Below are 16,780 nucleotides of genomic sequence, written 5' to 3' on the forward strand. Positions count from 1 at the left end.
CACATTCCATGACCAGAACAGTATCAAATGGTTTGAATTTAGCTGAGACTCAGGGCCATGTGGTAGAATGGGGGAGGAGAGAAGGGGAGATAAATAATGAGGGTTTCTTGGGTTTTTTTAAGTTTCTTACATAAATTGAAGTAGAAATTAATTTTATATTCTAGGAATGTTCCTCGGCACAAAACGGAGGTTAAAAAAAGCCTAAATTATTAATTCCAAACACTGTTTCTGTTCTTTCATAATCACATTTGTATTATATTAATCATGACTGTAAATCCAGAGCAGTTTTTTTTTTCTTCAAAACCCAGGACTGAGTGGGGAGGCTGCAGGGAGAGTGAAGATGTCACCTGTGTGCTTCGTGTCTGGTGTATTTTCTTGTTTTTATCTCCCACCCGTCACACCAGGTCTCTGGCTGCCCCCCAAACTCAGCTTCATGCCTCCCTCTCCTCAGTCATCCTTCCCACTCTGTTCCATCTTTCAATTCCTCTGTCTGCATTTCATCCCCAATTCTTCCTGCCTTGTTACCCTTGGGAATAGGACCCAGGCAACTCTTGGAGATCAGCAGTCCATGTGTTTGCACCAGTGCTGCCTCCTACCTGTAGGCAAAGAGAAGCTAACCAGGTTCCATCCCTGTTTCAAGTGCAGCTCACCCTTGCTTACACTTCAGGAGCACTGACAACCCCAGCGCAGGAGGGCTGAATGCTGGCTGCCTGTGACTGAATCAGGGTTTTCACCAGAGCAGACAGGCTCTCATCTCTCCAGCCTCCTCTTCCCTTACTCCTCCTCCTTCTATCTTGGGACACTGGGGAAAATCTTCAACAGCCCAAGTCCCATTTTCAAAAATGCCCATAGACTTGGGCTTCCAAGTGCCTGAGTCCCTTCTGATAACGGGAGATGGGATCCTAAATCACTTGGAGCCAGATTCTTAAAGGTATTTTGGTGCCTAAAGATGCAGGTGGGAGTCAAATGGGATTTCAAGGGAGTTTGGCACCCTCAGTGCTTTTGAAAATACAATTAGAAAATACATCTTTAGGTACTGAAATACCTTTAAAAATCTGTCACTTTTGAAAACTTTATCCACTGTCTCCCGCACCCACTTCCCACATCATTTTTCATTCCTCCCACTTGCCAACTTCTCTCCCCGGCCTCCACATCTCATGCTGCCCTCAGCCCTCTGTGTTATGTTCCTGCTTAATCTTCTGCTGATGAGCTTCTAGCAGCATTGTGTGGGGGGGACTGGGACAGAATGGTGGGGTGGCACAGTGAAGGGGGAATGATCTTTTGGAAATCTTTATAGCTTTTACAAATAATGGTGCTAATAATAATTTCTAGTCTTTGTAAAGAACTTCACTGTTTCCTCTGAAACCCTCCTGGTTTCTTCAAGAGAAATCGTTCAATTCCCTAGAAACATGTTTTTCTAACTAAGTAGATTAGTTTACATCTTGTGGCACTTAAAAACATTATTATTATACCAAAAAAAAAAAAAGGCTCAGATTTATGGCTCTTTCTCAGGCCAGATCTCCCTGGCAGTGGTCGCTGGCTTAAACTTCAGTTTCTTCAAAGCTTTTCAGCTGCCAGGCTTGCTCTGTCTCTCCTTCTCTTCCCATCCGCTCTGCACATCTCATGAACCTCTTCTCCACAACCCAAGGCTTTGCCCCAGGACTATAATCTACTGGCTTTCTGCAGGGAGAGGTGTTAGCAAATTGTCACTCATCACAGTCTCTCGTATACCCCGTGTGTGCCACAATTACAACCCAGTTAGAGGATTGGTTATAACACAGTTGTCACTTGACCCCGTTCCAACATCGATAAAGTGTAGATGGAACCTAGTCAGGACTCTGTAATCAGACTAACACTAGGCCATGTATGGCCATTTAGCACTCCTCCTTCTTTTGCATCCCCTCTCCTTTCAGCTTTCTGAACAACTTCCCATCCCGTGGCTGGATGTGGTTCGGTGCTATGCTATTGCCACCAGCCCCAGTGCCATCTGCCCCAGTCTGGTGCTGCTCTCTGATACTTACTGCTGTGAATTCTCTCCCACGGAGAATTAGTCTGCATGCAGATACAGCCAGTGCTTGGCCCAGTGAGGCGCTGGTTCTGACAGGGCCCTTAGTGCCCCACTGCATTAGTGATACAGCATTAGGGATACAGGTCTGATGAAGGCATGAGAGCAGAGACTGGCACGAGGTCTTGCAGTGGGATTCTTGACTCACCCTGAATCCTCTTCTGGACAAACCTGCACTTTGTGGGTTCCTTGAATGCTGCATTTGAAGCCTAAGGACAGACGTCAAACACCAAGGCTATGGTTACACTGCCCAGTTAACCTGGGTGATCAGTACCTGGGTCCGAGCACCCAGGTTAGCCTAGCCAACTTGTGAGCATCTCCACAGCAACATCTACAAGCTGCCCTCCTTGGAGTCATGGTTCAGATCCATTGGTGGCAGTGGATGTGCAGGAAGCTTGCACTGCTGCTGCCCATACTGTACTTGTTCTGTTAACAAAGAAAGGGATTCAGGCCCCAGGATGGGCAGTGGAGCATCCTCTGTCAGCGCTAGATTCATTCAAAAAGGGAAGGGAGAGAAATGGAAAAACCTAGCATAAATGTCTTTGTCATAAAAGCTGCCAGAGTGTGGCTCTGTGCTTCCCTAAATAAAAAGGGAGAGGAGAACAAAGTGAAGCAGGAAAAGACCGGTGCCCCCTGGGCACCGTGAGCCCAGCTGAGGTGGGCAGGGCAAGCTGGGGTAGAGGACAGCACTCACTCCCCTTTGCTGGGGAATTAGCTTCGTGCTGAGCTGCTTTTATCAGTGACAAATTTGGAGCCAGCAGCACAAAGGCCAGAATAAAAGGGAGCAGGGCGGAAAGGGAGAGAGCAGCAGAATCCAGGGTCCGTTTGTATTTCTGGTTTTCTTCCTTTTTTCTTGTGGAAGTTGGCATGGGGAGGTTGGTGTTTTGTTTTGTTTCTTTCTCTCCGATCCCTCTGGCAACCAACAGACAAAGAGAGCTTCATTGACTGCTTGCTCTGTCCCAGGGGAAATGGAGCCAAGCTGGATAGAGAATCTGCAAGAGGGGAAGAAAGGAAGAAAGATGGGCTCAGAAAAACACAACCTAAGCAAAATGTGCAGAGAGAGACAAATTGAGCTGTTCAAAGGACGGTGGCAGGAGAAAGGAATGAAGAGGGGGCTGCTTTGGGAAATCCTTGGGATCAAAGACATTGGGGAGAAAGGTTCCAGAACTGCTCTGCTCTCCATGCAAAGCTGGGCTTTCAGTAATAGGCATAAAAAGGCTGGCCTATGGCATGAGCCCAGCCCCAGGGAACGTGGCCAGATCAGGGAGCGCAACGCCCTGTGCTGTGCCAAAGACCTGGAATGATGCTGCATGTCCACAAAGAACACCTCCCCGGCCACGTCCCAGCAGCGCAATGCCCCTCACGGGTGGAAGGTGGAGTGTGTTCAGGTTATTCAGGGAAATACCTCCTGCAGCAGAGCAGCCTCCTACACTGCCGGTGTGCTGTGGGATAGGGAGATGGAACGTGTTCAAACGTACCTATCTGTTGCTGGACTCTGTTGTTTCCTGTTGTCTCCATACCCGTAGCCTTGATGTTACCCTGGACTCCAATTTCCTTCTCCTCCTACATCCCTCAGATCTGCAGCACACCTCCTGCGTGATCCTGCTGTGATTTCACCACCTTTCCCCTTGCAGCTCCTCTCCCTTGGATTCCTGCAACTCCCTTCTCTGCAGCTCTGTTTCCCAGAGCTCCAGGGCCTGGCATGTGCAGAACTGCATTGCTCCTGCCTCCTCACACCTATGAGGAAGCTTGAGCCCAACCCATGCCACAGACAGTTCCGCTGACTTCCTGTCTGCATCAGAATACAGGTCAAAAGGATTCTACATGGTCCAAGTTCATCCCTGGAGTAACACCCTCAACTTCAGTGGAATTACATGAGTTTGGCAAAATGTGTTCTAACTCCCTCTTTAGAACTTTCTCCAGCCCATCCTAAGGGACATGGGGCCAGAATCTCAGCTGATGTAAATCAGTGTAGTTTTGTTGGCTTTGATGGAGCTATGCTGATTTACATCAGCTGAAGATCTGGCCTCTCTGGGCCTCTCTCCCAGCTCCTTTATTTAGCTAGCATCAGCCTCATTCTCACAATCTGGCTATTGGTGGTGCAAGAACCTTCTCCTTTGCTGCTCCTACCACCCGGGACACCTTGCCTCTAATACTCCACTGTCCATCTCAAATCTAAGCTGAGGACACATTTTCTCCCTTGCCCATGGTTATTATTATTTAATATTCTCATTATGTTATCCCAAAAGTCCCAGTAAGAATCCATTATGCTAGAAGCTGTGCAAACACATACAAAGACAGTCCCTGTCTGAAGAGCTTAAAATCTGTGCCTCTCGATTTCTCTCGGCCACCGCTGTTATTTATTATTAGCTCTATAGTTTTATTATCCACAGCTGCTGTAAATCAGCAGAGCTCAGCTGAAGTCAGAGGAGCTCCATCAACTGAGGATCTGGCTCAAAAGCTCTAGAGAGTTTGAGGATTCAGTCTCTCTGAAATCTGCTGTATGAAATGATATTGCCTTTTATTGGTCTTTGCCCCAAGTGGGTGATTCACTGTTAATACCAGCGTACAGTGTTGCAGGTGAGAGATGCAAACTTCCCCTAGCCTCTCCTTCCCCCTGGTTGTGATGGTTTTGCTTGTACGGGATTTGTTTGAAACTACTCAGCTCTTAGTTTGCTCTGTTCCTTCTCTGCAGACTGTGATTCGTACTGCAAGCCAGCCAAAGGCAACTACAAGATTAATATGAAAAAATACTGCAAGAAGGATTATGGTAAGCTGCTCTTCCTTCCAGAAGTCAACTTCGCAGGGAAGAAGAGTGAGGAAATGGGCCAGCGGACACCTGCTGCCACGCCTTGGATGGGCAAACCCAGTCCTGGGATGGGAACACAATTCTGTCCCACCCTGATCTGTCGGAGCATCTCACCCTGCCCTAGGCGGGTCGTGCTCTTCTGGACTGAGAGGGGAATTCAGTTTGTGTTCACTCCATCCAAGCTTCCCCCACCCTCTGTTCCTCTCCTATTGGGCCTCAATCTAGCCAGAGATCCAGCTGCTTACAGAGAGGCATCCAAGGTCAGCAGTGACCAAAAGTCATTGCCATCTGGTGGTAGTTCGATGGCGCATGGTGGTCTCTGGCCAATGGTGGACTGGTGTCCACATCCCCTATCTTTCCTCAGCTGACCCTCACCCTCACTGTAAGAGATGGCAATCAGCACGCTAGTTGGTAGAGATGCTAAAAATTAAAGGCTATCTTGTTCAATGGCTTGAATATGCATTTGCAGGCAGGAATCTGAGAATTTGGTGTTTTAATTATCTGATTTGCAACTGCAGTCAGGAATTCTGGGCTTCAATTACTCAGATTTAATTTAATTTAATGGAGGGGGCCAATTTTCCAGACACTTCAAGGGAAGCCATCTTCCCCAAATTCACCCCGAATATACATGGAGTATAGGTGACCCTCTCACTCCTTGAGGCCGTCTGTCTAGAACATTGCTGAAGTGCACCGATGAGGGGGTGCTGGAAGCTAGTGCTGCCACTGCCCATCTGGTACCTGCCGTGGAGGCAAAGTGACACCTTCAGTGTCTGGTGCTGTCAGTCTGGCCCTTTCCACCAGCATGACATTCATTAAAGCAAACCTGTTAAATCATTCCATGCCCTCTCCCCCTCCATCCCTCCCTGCCTGCCAGATACCTTACAAAGAACATTTTCTCCATACTCTTGTTGTCTGAGGGGTCTTGGGAGAAAGCTGATGTGAATCACTACTGTGAGGCCAGGCTGGGCGGATGCTGACTGCACGTTGTTAATCACTGTGACACAGGGCCATTCACACTCGGGCGTGGAGGGAGGTTCGCTAGAGAGAGCTGGTTGATTGATCTTCCACAGGAACCCTTGGCTCCAGCCGAAAAGATGGTTTTGGCAAGGTGGAGAGCAATAGAAATGGCTGTCAGATGGCTCTGAGTCATGGGGTGGGGGAGGAGGCTGGAGTGAATGTGAGCTTGGAGAGAGAAGAGCTCACCAGAACTAGTCCTTCCATTCAGCTAGACTTTCTTGCAACTTTAACCCATTTACGTTTCTCAGAACTTTCAATGGAAGGGTTCCAAGTAGCCACCTGTGCCATATGTGCCCGTAATAGACTCATGGGAGCTTGTAGATCCCCCATAAAAGGAATTCTAAGTGTGGGTCATTTCAGTGTCGAAAAATTCAACATTGTGTTTGCCGGCAAATATCTATTGAGCCACAAAACTCTAATTTCCAGGTACTTTCCAACTATTTCTTTTAGGGTGACCCCTGATTTTCCTCTTCAGTCCCCTGATTTAGTTGGGGATTGGTCCTGCTTAGAGCAGGGGGTTGGACTAGATGACCTCCTGAAGTCCCTTCCAAACCTGATATTCTATGATTCTATGATCCCTGAGCTGCTCTTTGTACCTATGGACCACATATGAGCACCTCACAGATAGGCATGACTTTATCCTCACAACACTCCTGAGAGGCAGGGAAACATCATTCTCGCCATGGAGAACTGAGGCACAGAGAGATTGTAAGTGACTGGCTCCAGGTCACCTAAGGACTCAGTGACAGAACTAGAAACTGAGTGCACATCTCCTGAGTGACAGGCTACAAACACCCAGTACTACCCGTAGCCCAGCCAGCCAGGCAGCTGCTACAACTGCTTGTCAGGAGTCCCGTCACTGGGTCGTGGTTGGGGAGGTCTGAGGCGTTCCAAGTTAATGTGGCCTCGTTCTGAAACCTGACACAGGTTTTAACCCAGCATAACTCTATTGACCTCAGTAAAATTAACCCCAATTAACACCAGTGTCAGTGAAGGGAGAATCAGGCCTTCCAACTCTTTGCTGCCCTGTGTCTTCCAGGGCCAAATCACTGCCTTTCCACTTTGGTTTCCCCAGCATCCTGCCCCTTCCTCATGTACCTGGCCTGAGATGAAATCATGTTTGGCCAGCAAAACTCAGAACCATATGACAGTCCCAAAGCAGGGTGAATGTCACTGACTAGCAATGTGTGTCTGAAAAGGAAAATTAAGCAACATCTTGTCCTCCAGCAGTGCAGGTAGAATTTGGAGGCTCAGTAGGCTCCTGAAGGCTGCCTTTTCTGAGCACTCAGCAGTCTCAATCATCCTCTGGACCACAGAAGCTGTGCCCTGGGGGCTTGTTGCTTTAAGAAGCATGGGGATAGCTGTGCTGAGTAAGGCTGGTCAAAAAATGCTAATTACTTTTCGCTGGCAATTTTGGAAAATTGGTATGAGGTTGGGGGGGCGTTAAATTTTCCAGTTTTTCATAAAAAAACAAAAACAAAAAAAGTTGGTGATTTTTTTTTCATTTTTTGTGGGAAATTTTACCAAAACCAGAAATTTTTTACTGAAAAATTTATTGTGAGCATTTTTGTTTTCATCACAAAGCCATTTCTCATCCCCAAAAACTGTTTTGAAGGAAAAATTCCAAGCATCTCTAGTGCCAAGGAACTGAGTGTTGTGGCAAGAAGATGTAACTAGATCTTGTGGAATTGGTCCGTCGAGAAGCTGCAGTGAAACAGGACAGAGTGTTTTCTTAAAGGGTGGGTGGTTCCCCTGTCAGAGCAGAAACAATCCCACAAAGATTGAGCCATGCAAATGTGCCTGTTGCCAGAACAAGGGGGTGGGAGGTGGGGTGGAAGAAGAGTATAGGCTGACCAAATAGCAAGTGTGAAAAATCGGGACGGGGGTGGGGGGTAATAGGAGCCTATATAAGAAAAAAAACCAAATATCAGGACTGTCCCTATAAAATTGGGACATCTGGTCACCCTAAAAGAGTATCATCACTGACTCTTGCTCCACTCTGAACATCTCTCTTTGTCTTTCCCCCAGTTGTCCAAGTGAACGTCTTAGACATGGAGACAGTGGCCAACTGGGCTAAGTTCACCGTCAACGTCCTCTCGGTCTACAAGTGCCGCGACGAGCGCGTGAAGCGTGGTGATAACTTCCTGTGGATCCACATGAAAGACCTGGCCTGCAAGTGCCCCAAGATCCAAATCAGCAGAAAATACCTTGTCATGGGGATCAGCGAAAACCCCACTGACCGTCCAGGACTAATGGCAGACAAGAACAGCCTGGTTATCCAGTGGCGGGATGCCTGGACCCGGCGCCTGCGGAAACTGCAGCGGCGAGAGAAGAAGGGGAAGTGTTTGAAACCATGATGGGTTTTGTGTCTGTCCCTTACTAAAGTCCCCGCCCTATGCGCACTCTTCAGACTGTTCCCCAGAGACTCTGTATATATATATAGCGAGAACTGACTCTCCTGTCTATAGTGTATATTTGCGATGGGTTCCTTTGTGTGCGTGAAGGCCCGGGTGTGCCTGGGGGGGGGGGTGTCCTTAATGTTGATTAAAAGTAACACAGTAAGGACAAGCCTTTAAAGAGGAGTGAAGTGCAGGATGAGCCCAGTGTTACTAGGTCTGAAGTTGCTCAGAAGATATAAGCAAAAGACCTCTCTGTCTGGGCCCGTCTCCTGTGGGTGTCTCTCAATGTTTCTGATCTCTCTTCCCTTTTGGTGATGAGCTCCATGCCCTGCTTGCTCCCAGTGTCCAAGCACAAGTCCTCAACTCTTCACTTGGCCACAATACACCTGGGTGTGGAGAAGTCTAAGCTCTTCAGTCCCCTTCCCATCCGTAGCAACTGAGACTGACCTGGTGTCAGTTCATGGATTATGAGGTAAGAAGAGACCACTGTGATCATCTCGTTTGCCCTCCTGAATAGCACAGGCCAGAGAATTTCCCTGACGTACCTTCCCCCATTCCCATCTTCTACCCTATTTCAGGTCTCCCTGAAGGGAAAGCAAAAGCATTGGACATAGAGGGTCAGATTCTTCTGTCATATGTACTGGTATAGATAAGGAATAAGTGCATGGCTTGTTAATGGATTTCCATATGCATCCAGTATGAGAGGAGATTCCAGCCCTGGAGTTCCATGAAAAACCAAAGGGTCTGATTTGCCAGTTACACCATGTTAATGCTGATATACCACCACTGATTTCACTGGCATGACACTGACGTTACACAGTGAGAATCAGGCCTTTTGGGTTTATTCAGCGACTGCTGCCATGGACCAGCCCCCACCTACAGACTGGTCTTAGCCAAGGTCACTGCCAAAGGCCCTCTTATATCCTCTCAGAAAATGTGTATGTTTGTGGGGGAAGATCCTCAGCTGGGTGAAAATCAGCCAATTTGTATCAGCTGAGGATCTGGCTCGACATGCATAAATCAGCTGTGGGCCTGATTCTGCCCTGCTTTTCACCTGGTGTAGTTATTTTCATCTGGGCCAAAGGACTGTGAAATGCTGCCATTTGGACTTGGACAGTGTTTTGCAGAGGTGTAAATGGGGGCAGCAGGTGAAATCCCAGGAAGACTGAGTCCTCGGAGTGTTTTTGTGCTTCCCCAGCCCTCTGAGTCTCAAGGGGTAGGATTGATAAAGCAAAGTTAATGCACTGGTGGTAATGGCGAGAAGCTCTAGTTCACCAGGGCAAGGGAATTGTAGTCCCTTAACACAGGCATATTCCAAATGGGCACAGAGTGGGCCTGGGTGGCTGTTGGATTGGATCTACTCAGAGGGCAGGAAATGGTGCAGCAAGATAACGGAGCAGCCTGGAAACAGAGTGTGGCGGGATAATCCTTGTAAACCAATTGCCGTGGGCACCTGTGGCTCAGGGAGGCATTATGCTGCAGAGCAGTTTAAGACTGAGGCTCATTGGCAGAGCTGTGTGAGGGCCCAGGCCTAGCACAGGGACCATTGCAGGTTAAGATACTGGCAGAATTGTGTAGTAGCTCAGGAATGGAAGAGTGTGTTGTGAGGCCAGACTGAGGTGATCTGCATAGTGATGCAGGACTGAACACCAGGAGGTGCTTTGGGGCATGGTTAAGGTACATTAGCAGAGCTGGCTGACGGCCCAGAATTGGCTTAGCAAAGTTCTTTGAGGTCAGGACTGTCATGCACTGAAGGCCCATGAATGCTGGCAGAACAAGGGGTTGCTGAAAATCAAAGTTCCATAGCTGTGGGAGGACCAGAGACAGACTAGCAAATGGTCACATGAGGTGTGCTAGCTGGACTAGTTTGCCCAGCGGCAGCCTTTGCTCCTTCTCACAGCAGACAGCACTAGCAGGTGCACCCTTGTGTTTGCATTAGTACATGGAGCAGAGTGGAAATGCACATTCCTGACACCTAATCACTACTCATGTTATTTACATTCAGCCTCCATCATGGGATGGTCATTGAATCACAATCCAGTCGTCCCCCCTCCCCCCCCCCCGGCCAGGCCCCAGCAGGTAATGTCACCTGGGACCATACATGTGAGGCCATGTTTTCTTACAATGCCAAAACCTGGCTAATTATTGAAATCAATTGCAAAAAAACCCTACCCTTTTCTCCAGGGGGCCTGTGAGTTCACACTGCAGCCTGATTCTCCTCTCATACCAATTTTACACCAGTGCAACTTGCTTGATTTGAGTGCAGTTACTCCTCATTTACCCTGGTGTAAGTGTGATCAGGACCAGACCCACAGTGTGCTGTGTCACACATATTTTGCACACCCACTGAACACCAAAGCCCTGACGCTGATCTCATTTACACCCATGTAATTCCAGAGCAACACCATTAAAGGCACCTGAGCTACCCTGGATTTACATTGATGTAACTGACCTCTGGAGTTGACCCCCCCCTCAAAAAAAACAAACCCACAAGCCATTGCTGTGCTAGGAATTGTCATTTCCTAACCAATGTACACCATGGGGCAAACTCAGGCCTGGTGTAAGAAGCTGCAATGCCATTTTTGACTATGCTTAGGGAAGAAGCTGTACAATGGTTTATTATTGTAGGGTTACAAATAAAGCCCATTTTGTTTGTGGCCCTACTAATGTATTCTAGCAGAACAACACTCTAGCAACCTTCAGGGCTCATTTTTGGCTTCTGAGCCGTACCAATGCCCCCTCCATCCCGTGTCAATCTCCTTACCTACTGCTGACACATGCAAAGGGGCACCTAGAGCCTGACTGCAGCATAAGCTAGCGTGGCAGCTGCCTAGCCTACTCCAATGAGGGGTGGGAGGCTGAGACCTGTCTCCCAGAATGTGGCTCATGGGACACGGGAATACTGGCTAGAGCGTGGTGGAGCGGCGCGAATGCCCAACACCTGTGGGCCGGCAATGAGATGGGGGGCAGGGCTTCCAGAGTTGCGCTGAATATAGTAATTGACATAATGGCCACAGGCGCCTTGACAAGTAACAGACTCGTGTGTCACTAACACAGTTGTGACACGGGCCCATTTGTAGCATAGTAACTGCTCGTCCCTCGGGTCACCTGCATTGATGTAGTTGCTTGGCAGGGCTTTGAGCGAACTCGCACGCTCCTGGCGTTAAATGTTACAGGTACTTTTTGTTTAAAATGTTCCTGTGAATTACAGCCACACAGTGAGAACAAACGTCATGTCCCCTCCCGCTCCACATACAGCCCCTTGTGCTCTCAGGAGTGGGGGAAAGGGCCCAGGTAGCACAAGGGTGGTGCACAATCTGTTCAGGTGCCAGCTGATGGGGAAAATGCACGGAGCACCCATGCCCTGCTTTAGCCTAATGTGACTCTACCTTCCCGTCCCTCCGGTGTCTGTGAGCCACAGGACCTGGTCCACCCCCGCCTTACCCTGTGTGCAGTCCGTTAACACCAGTGCAACGTGGTCATGCAACCTGTTACCAAGTAATGGGCCAGACCCTCAGCTGCTGCAGTCTGTCATAACTCCACGGGGGGCAACAGAAGCACTTCTACTTTACACCAGCTGAGGAGCTGGCCCAGGAGTGGGAGTGCTTGACACCCCCTTGCAGCACACAGGGTGCAGGGTAGGGGAGAATCAGGCCCACAGGCCTCTGCAGCGGTGTGATGGGCCCTGGTCAACTCCCACTGAAGCCTAAAGAGGCTTGTTCTGCTGGCTTCTATGGGCACAGTCGCCATCACTTTCGCTGTCCCTAGTTTCTTGGGGGTAGGGGAGACGGGGTGTGTGTGTGTGTCCGTGTCCGTGTATGTGTGCTGTTCCTGTTCTGCAACAAAGACCCTCTCAAAGTGACCAGGAAAGTGTGCAACTGTCACAGTAACTGCTTAACTCCCAAGCTGCTAGGCACAAACCAAGAGAAGGGTGTTTTTTTTGTGGAGGGGTTTTGCATGGTCGCTGAGAACGGCTGCTCCTGGGTGAATATGCTGTGGAGAATTTCTCACTTTCTCATGCACTAAATGCCACTTGGGCTGCACCTTTTGGGGGAGGAAACTCACCCCACATAGAGTTGCGGCACAAGTGCATCTTAAATCACACCTACACCCTGAGTGGGGCTGCAGGGGCGCTGAAGCTGCCTGCTGACCATCTGTACAAGGGGTAGATTTCACTGCTGTAGCTTATGAACCTTGCGTGCCCAGACTGCAGCCTGAGGGTCAAATCCAACCCAGCCCAGCCTAAAACAAAGCTCACTGCTGCTCTCTCTGTGTCAGGTGAGGACAAAACTGTCGGGTTTGACAGCTGGTGAACTCAGACCACAAGGCATTTCACGTCATATTCCTTTACTGAGCAGGTAAATGCTGTGGTTGACATTTGCAAAGCTGGCTAGGGGAGTTAGATGCTGCTCTAATTAAAGAGGCACATCTACAGCCCCTAGGCTGCTTGGAGACTCTCAGCCTGTGCCTGTGTGCCTTTACTTTGTATTTAAACATACAACCATATAAGGGCAGATTCAGGACAGTTTTTGGTGTTTTGGCAAGTTGCCCTTGAACGTTGCAACGTTTGGGCACCCAGAATGGTAGGTATGACATGGGCCAAGCCTGCTGCAGGAAACACCATCTCCCTGACCCTCTCCTCAGGCCAGCTTTGGACCTCTAGGTTATAACCTGTATGTCTTGTCAATAGTTTCCAATATGCAACAGAGCAAAAGAATTGGAGGGAGGCTGTGGACCAGGACATCTCCATGAAATAATGTTGAATATGTAAAAAAAAAATAACAACCAATGTTATGGAACATAGTGTAACATATATAAGATATGTACTTTTTCTTTTTTATTATTATTGTTTTTAATAACACGAGTCTAATGTGTATTGCCTGCCTAAATCGGTGTTTTCTTTCCCTGAGACTGCAGTTTGCATTTGGCTTTTGATGCTAAACTGTTGATGACACCTCATCCCCCACCCCGGACATGGGTTCAGCTGCTTCTTAATTGCACCAGTAAGGCCCACTTGGAAGCATGCCTCGCGCAGAGCACAAGGCAAGTGCTCAGCATAGCGGGGGTAAATGTGCTTATTGACACCAGCTGAAGATCTGTGAGTTTGGGGGGTGGGACTGAGACCCAGACTGGATTCCAAAGGAGGAGGTTCAAGGGATCCCATCAAGATCAAAAGCAAGGACCCTGATTCTGAGCTCACTTAGATGAAATTCAGCCCTGTGCATGCAGCCCTGGGCCTGTGCACGCTGATTACATTCCACTTGCTGTGAGTGGTGCCTCGACTTCAGGCTGGTGTTCTGCACAGGGGTGAAGGTCACTCTTACCCCCATTTTACTCTGGTGCAACCCCATTTGCTTCAGTAACTGGACATGGGGGTCCGAGTGAAACCAAAATCAGGCACTGGGGCCAACTCTGCTGGCAACGATTGGTGCAGCTCCATGGCAATCACGGGACTTGGGGCAGTTTGCACCAGTAGAAAATGTGCCTCCATGGTTTTAAAATTGCCTGTAGCTTTGTTACTAGCGCCACCTTTGCTAATGAAATATGCCTCCTCAGCTGGTGTAGATCAGCACGGCTGCAGGGGTTACAGCGGCACGCCACAGCGGAGGTGCTGCCTCGGCCCTCTGAAAGGGGTAGAGCAAAAAGCCCACTTCTCTTCACTTGGTGGAGCGTAAAGAAAGGCTGGCCAGTAATCACACAGAAAACGGCCACCGAGGCGAGCCGATGATACGAGTAGGGGATGGTGCATACACACGCTTACTGGTCACGCTTATGTTAAGGGTCCACTTACAAATAGTTTCTATAAGGTGGATAAATAATTAACAGATGCTATAAGCATGTGACAGCTATGAGTGGTCTGTGTGACAGCAGGTTATGAACAAATCAGGAGGCAGTGTTACAGATGATTATATGTAATCTATTGACCTGTTGGATTGTATAACAATCTGTAATAAATGATGGACTATTTATTAAACCATCTATTAACATTTTATTAACCCTTTATAAGCTATTTAGAAACGGACTCTGAAAATAGAGGGTGCCACTGACTAGCAGGCATGTTAATCTCAATAATTTAGCTTCCCTGAGCAAATTTTCTCACTTTTGTCACTTCTTGACCCTTCTTCCAGGCCATATTAAATGCCATTTCTTCCATACTAAGCCCTGGCACACCTCACCTCTGGCTGCTGAGAACTGCCATTTACTGCTAGCTCTGAAGATGGTTTTAATCCATGACAGACTTTGCCTCTAACTCTGGAGTTACCAGGTTTCCTTAATAGCCTCGTGAGGATTTAATCAAAAATTCAACCCTGAAATTCTAAGTGCATCACATCCCCTCTTCTCCTGGTTCTAAAGGGCCTAGCAGGCTGGGGAGCAGTCAGGCGTGGTTTGTTACATGCCGCCCGATGATTGAGTATTTTTTGGTTAATCTAAACCTAATCACATCGATATGTGTCTTACTTTTAAGCCCTGAAGCAGAGCTCTGTGGAGCTGGAAAGCTTGTCTCTCTCGCCAACAGAAGTTGGTCCAATGAAAAATATCACCTCTCCCACCTGGCTGCTCTAATAGCCAGGGCCAACACAGCTACAACAACACTGCAAACATACTTTTAGTCTAATCTGTCCGTCTGTCTATCCTCACCAGCATTTTTAATGCGCCTCTCATAATGTCTTGGCACCAGAGCTACAGTTAAGGATTTCCCTGAAATTCATAGAGTTTAAGGCCAAAGGGCCCACCGGCTCATTCAGTCTGACCTCCTGTTTGTCACAGGCCACCAACACAACCCAGTCACTTGCCCACTAAAGTCAACAATCAAAATAAGACCAAAGTATTACAGCCCTCAGGAGACGAGGCTGTTCTGTGCCACAGGCAGAGAACAAGAGGGACTGAGGTGCACCAGTGCCTGAGGCCCAGCAGGGCAGATGTACCCAGATAATCCCAGCAAGTGACCTGCATAAATGGCTCTGTGCTCTTTCGGTCTTTAACTTCAGTCACTGTTAGAACTGAGATATGGTCTTCCTTCTGCTTTTTCCCTGACCCTCACTGTCTCCTGCCCACCGGAAGTGAAACCGATGGTTCCTTCTGGGGGAAAGCAGCTCTTGCATTTTGCTCCATAACCAGGCATAGGGCTTATTCTGATACCTTCTGGGCCTTTGTTCCACATCTGGAGCCATCTGACCAAGAACACTGTGCCCTGTTCCCAGAGAAGCCTTGCTCCGGCTGCGGACAGGATGAGATAGTATATTCGGGTGTGCCATTGTCACCACACCCATTGCTTACTTAGCTGCCCACTGATCACTGTGCCCCACAGCTCCAGGCACAGGAAAGCCAGAGATGCTGTTGGAGAGTGAGCCAGCCTGACTCTCCCTGACATCTTGAAGGAAGTTAGTTAACTAAGGCTAGGATTTCCAAAAGAGACTAAGGGAGTTAGGCACCCAATTTCCATTGGAATTCAGTAAGATCTGGGTGCTTAACTCCTTAGAAATCCCAGTCTGTGCTCATAACACTTACCGTATACCATGGCACCCTCCAGCCCTCCATGCATTGGCAGCAACAAAAGACTGTTATCCTAATTGTGGGAGTAGCCACTAGAGGGTGATGCAACAGGCACAATGCAAGTGTGTTATGCATGCACATCGTTGTATAAAGTGTGCTGGAGACAATGTATTTGCTTTGCTTGCAGCGTTGCTGGGCGGGGGGGTGGTGTTTTGTCAGGTTTTTCAATTAATGTTGCATCTTCCCAATGAAGGTGTAACTCTCTTCAGGCAGTTCTATGGCCACCTAACCTCTCCTCCTGCCCCAGATCCCTTTGGCTTGGTCAAGTCACACACAGCAAGGGAAGGCCAGGTGGCAAAAGGAGGGAGGTTTCCTGCATCAGGCCAAGTGTACAGGGAACATAAGGAAACCATTAATTGATTGGCTGACCTGCCCTGTGTTTTTGTAAGGAACAGTTAAAGACAGGGAACGGTTGGGGTCAGAGGGGTGGCCATCTGGTGAAACCCATTGGCTTCCTTCGGTGCAGGTTTTCCCACTGCTGAGTTAAAAGAATGAGTTAAAGGCCCAGCTCTGACCCTGGCCACTCCCAGGCTAGCTGCTACTTCCTGCTCTTGGCTAGGACCTGGGGAGAGCATCTGTCTGTAAATATCACTGCTGACTTTCCGAGCGGGGCAGTGCAGGGATGCTCTGCTCTGGGAGACAGGGATGAGATCACAGGGGGGTGTAGACATAGCCAGGAATTTCCTGTGATGGCTACAGGAAAGGAGGTGTTGGCTGTGGCCAGTATTAGGTTGGGCACCGTGCTCTTGGAGTTCACTTGGATAGATTCAGTAACGCTAGAACTCTCCTCCCCCACAACCCCCCATGTGTTGTTGTTTATTATTTGTATTACTGTATTGCCAGGAGCCCCAGTCATGGACAGGCCCCATTGTGGTAGGTGCTGGGATCCTCCAGAAGCTTGCTGGGAAATGGGTTTTCAAATCCTGCAAATATTTT

The 16,780-nt window shown here is 48.6% G+C and overlaps 1 protein-coding gene across 1 annotated transcript in view; it reads left to right on the plus strand.

The window, feature by feature from the left end:
* NTN3 (netrin 3) overlaps positions 1–14,247 on the plus strand; it is an 88,845-nt gene extending 74,598 nt beyond the window's left edge. The window contains exons 6-7 of the mRNA XM_073362904.1: positions 4,761–4,835; positions 7,920–14,247. Of these exons, the coding sequence (XP_073219005.1) occupies positions 4,761–4,835; positions 7,920–8,248 (404 nt within the window). The 3' untranslated portion in view covers positions 8,249–14,247. The remainder of the gene's footprint in view (positions 1–4,760; positions 4,836–7,919) is intronic.
* The last annotated feature ends 2,533 nt before the right edge of the window (positions 14,248–16,780 follow it).

Source organism: Lepidochelys kempii, chromosome 10 (assembly GCF_965140265.1).
Source record: "Lepidochelys kempii isolate rLepKem1 chromosome 10, rLepKem1.hap2, whole genome shotgun sequence".
Lineage (NCBI taxonomy): Eukaryota > Metazoa > Chordata > Testudines > Cheloniidae > Lepidochelys > Lepidochelys kempii.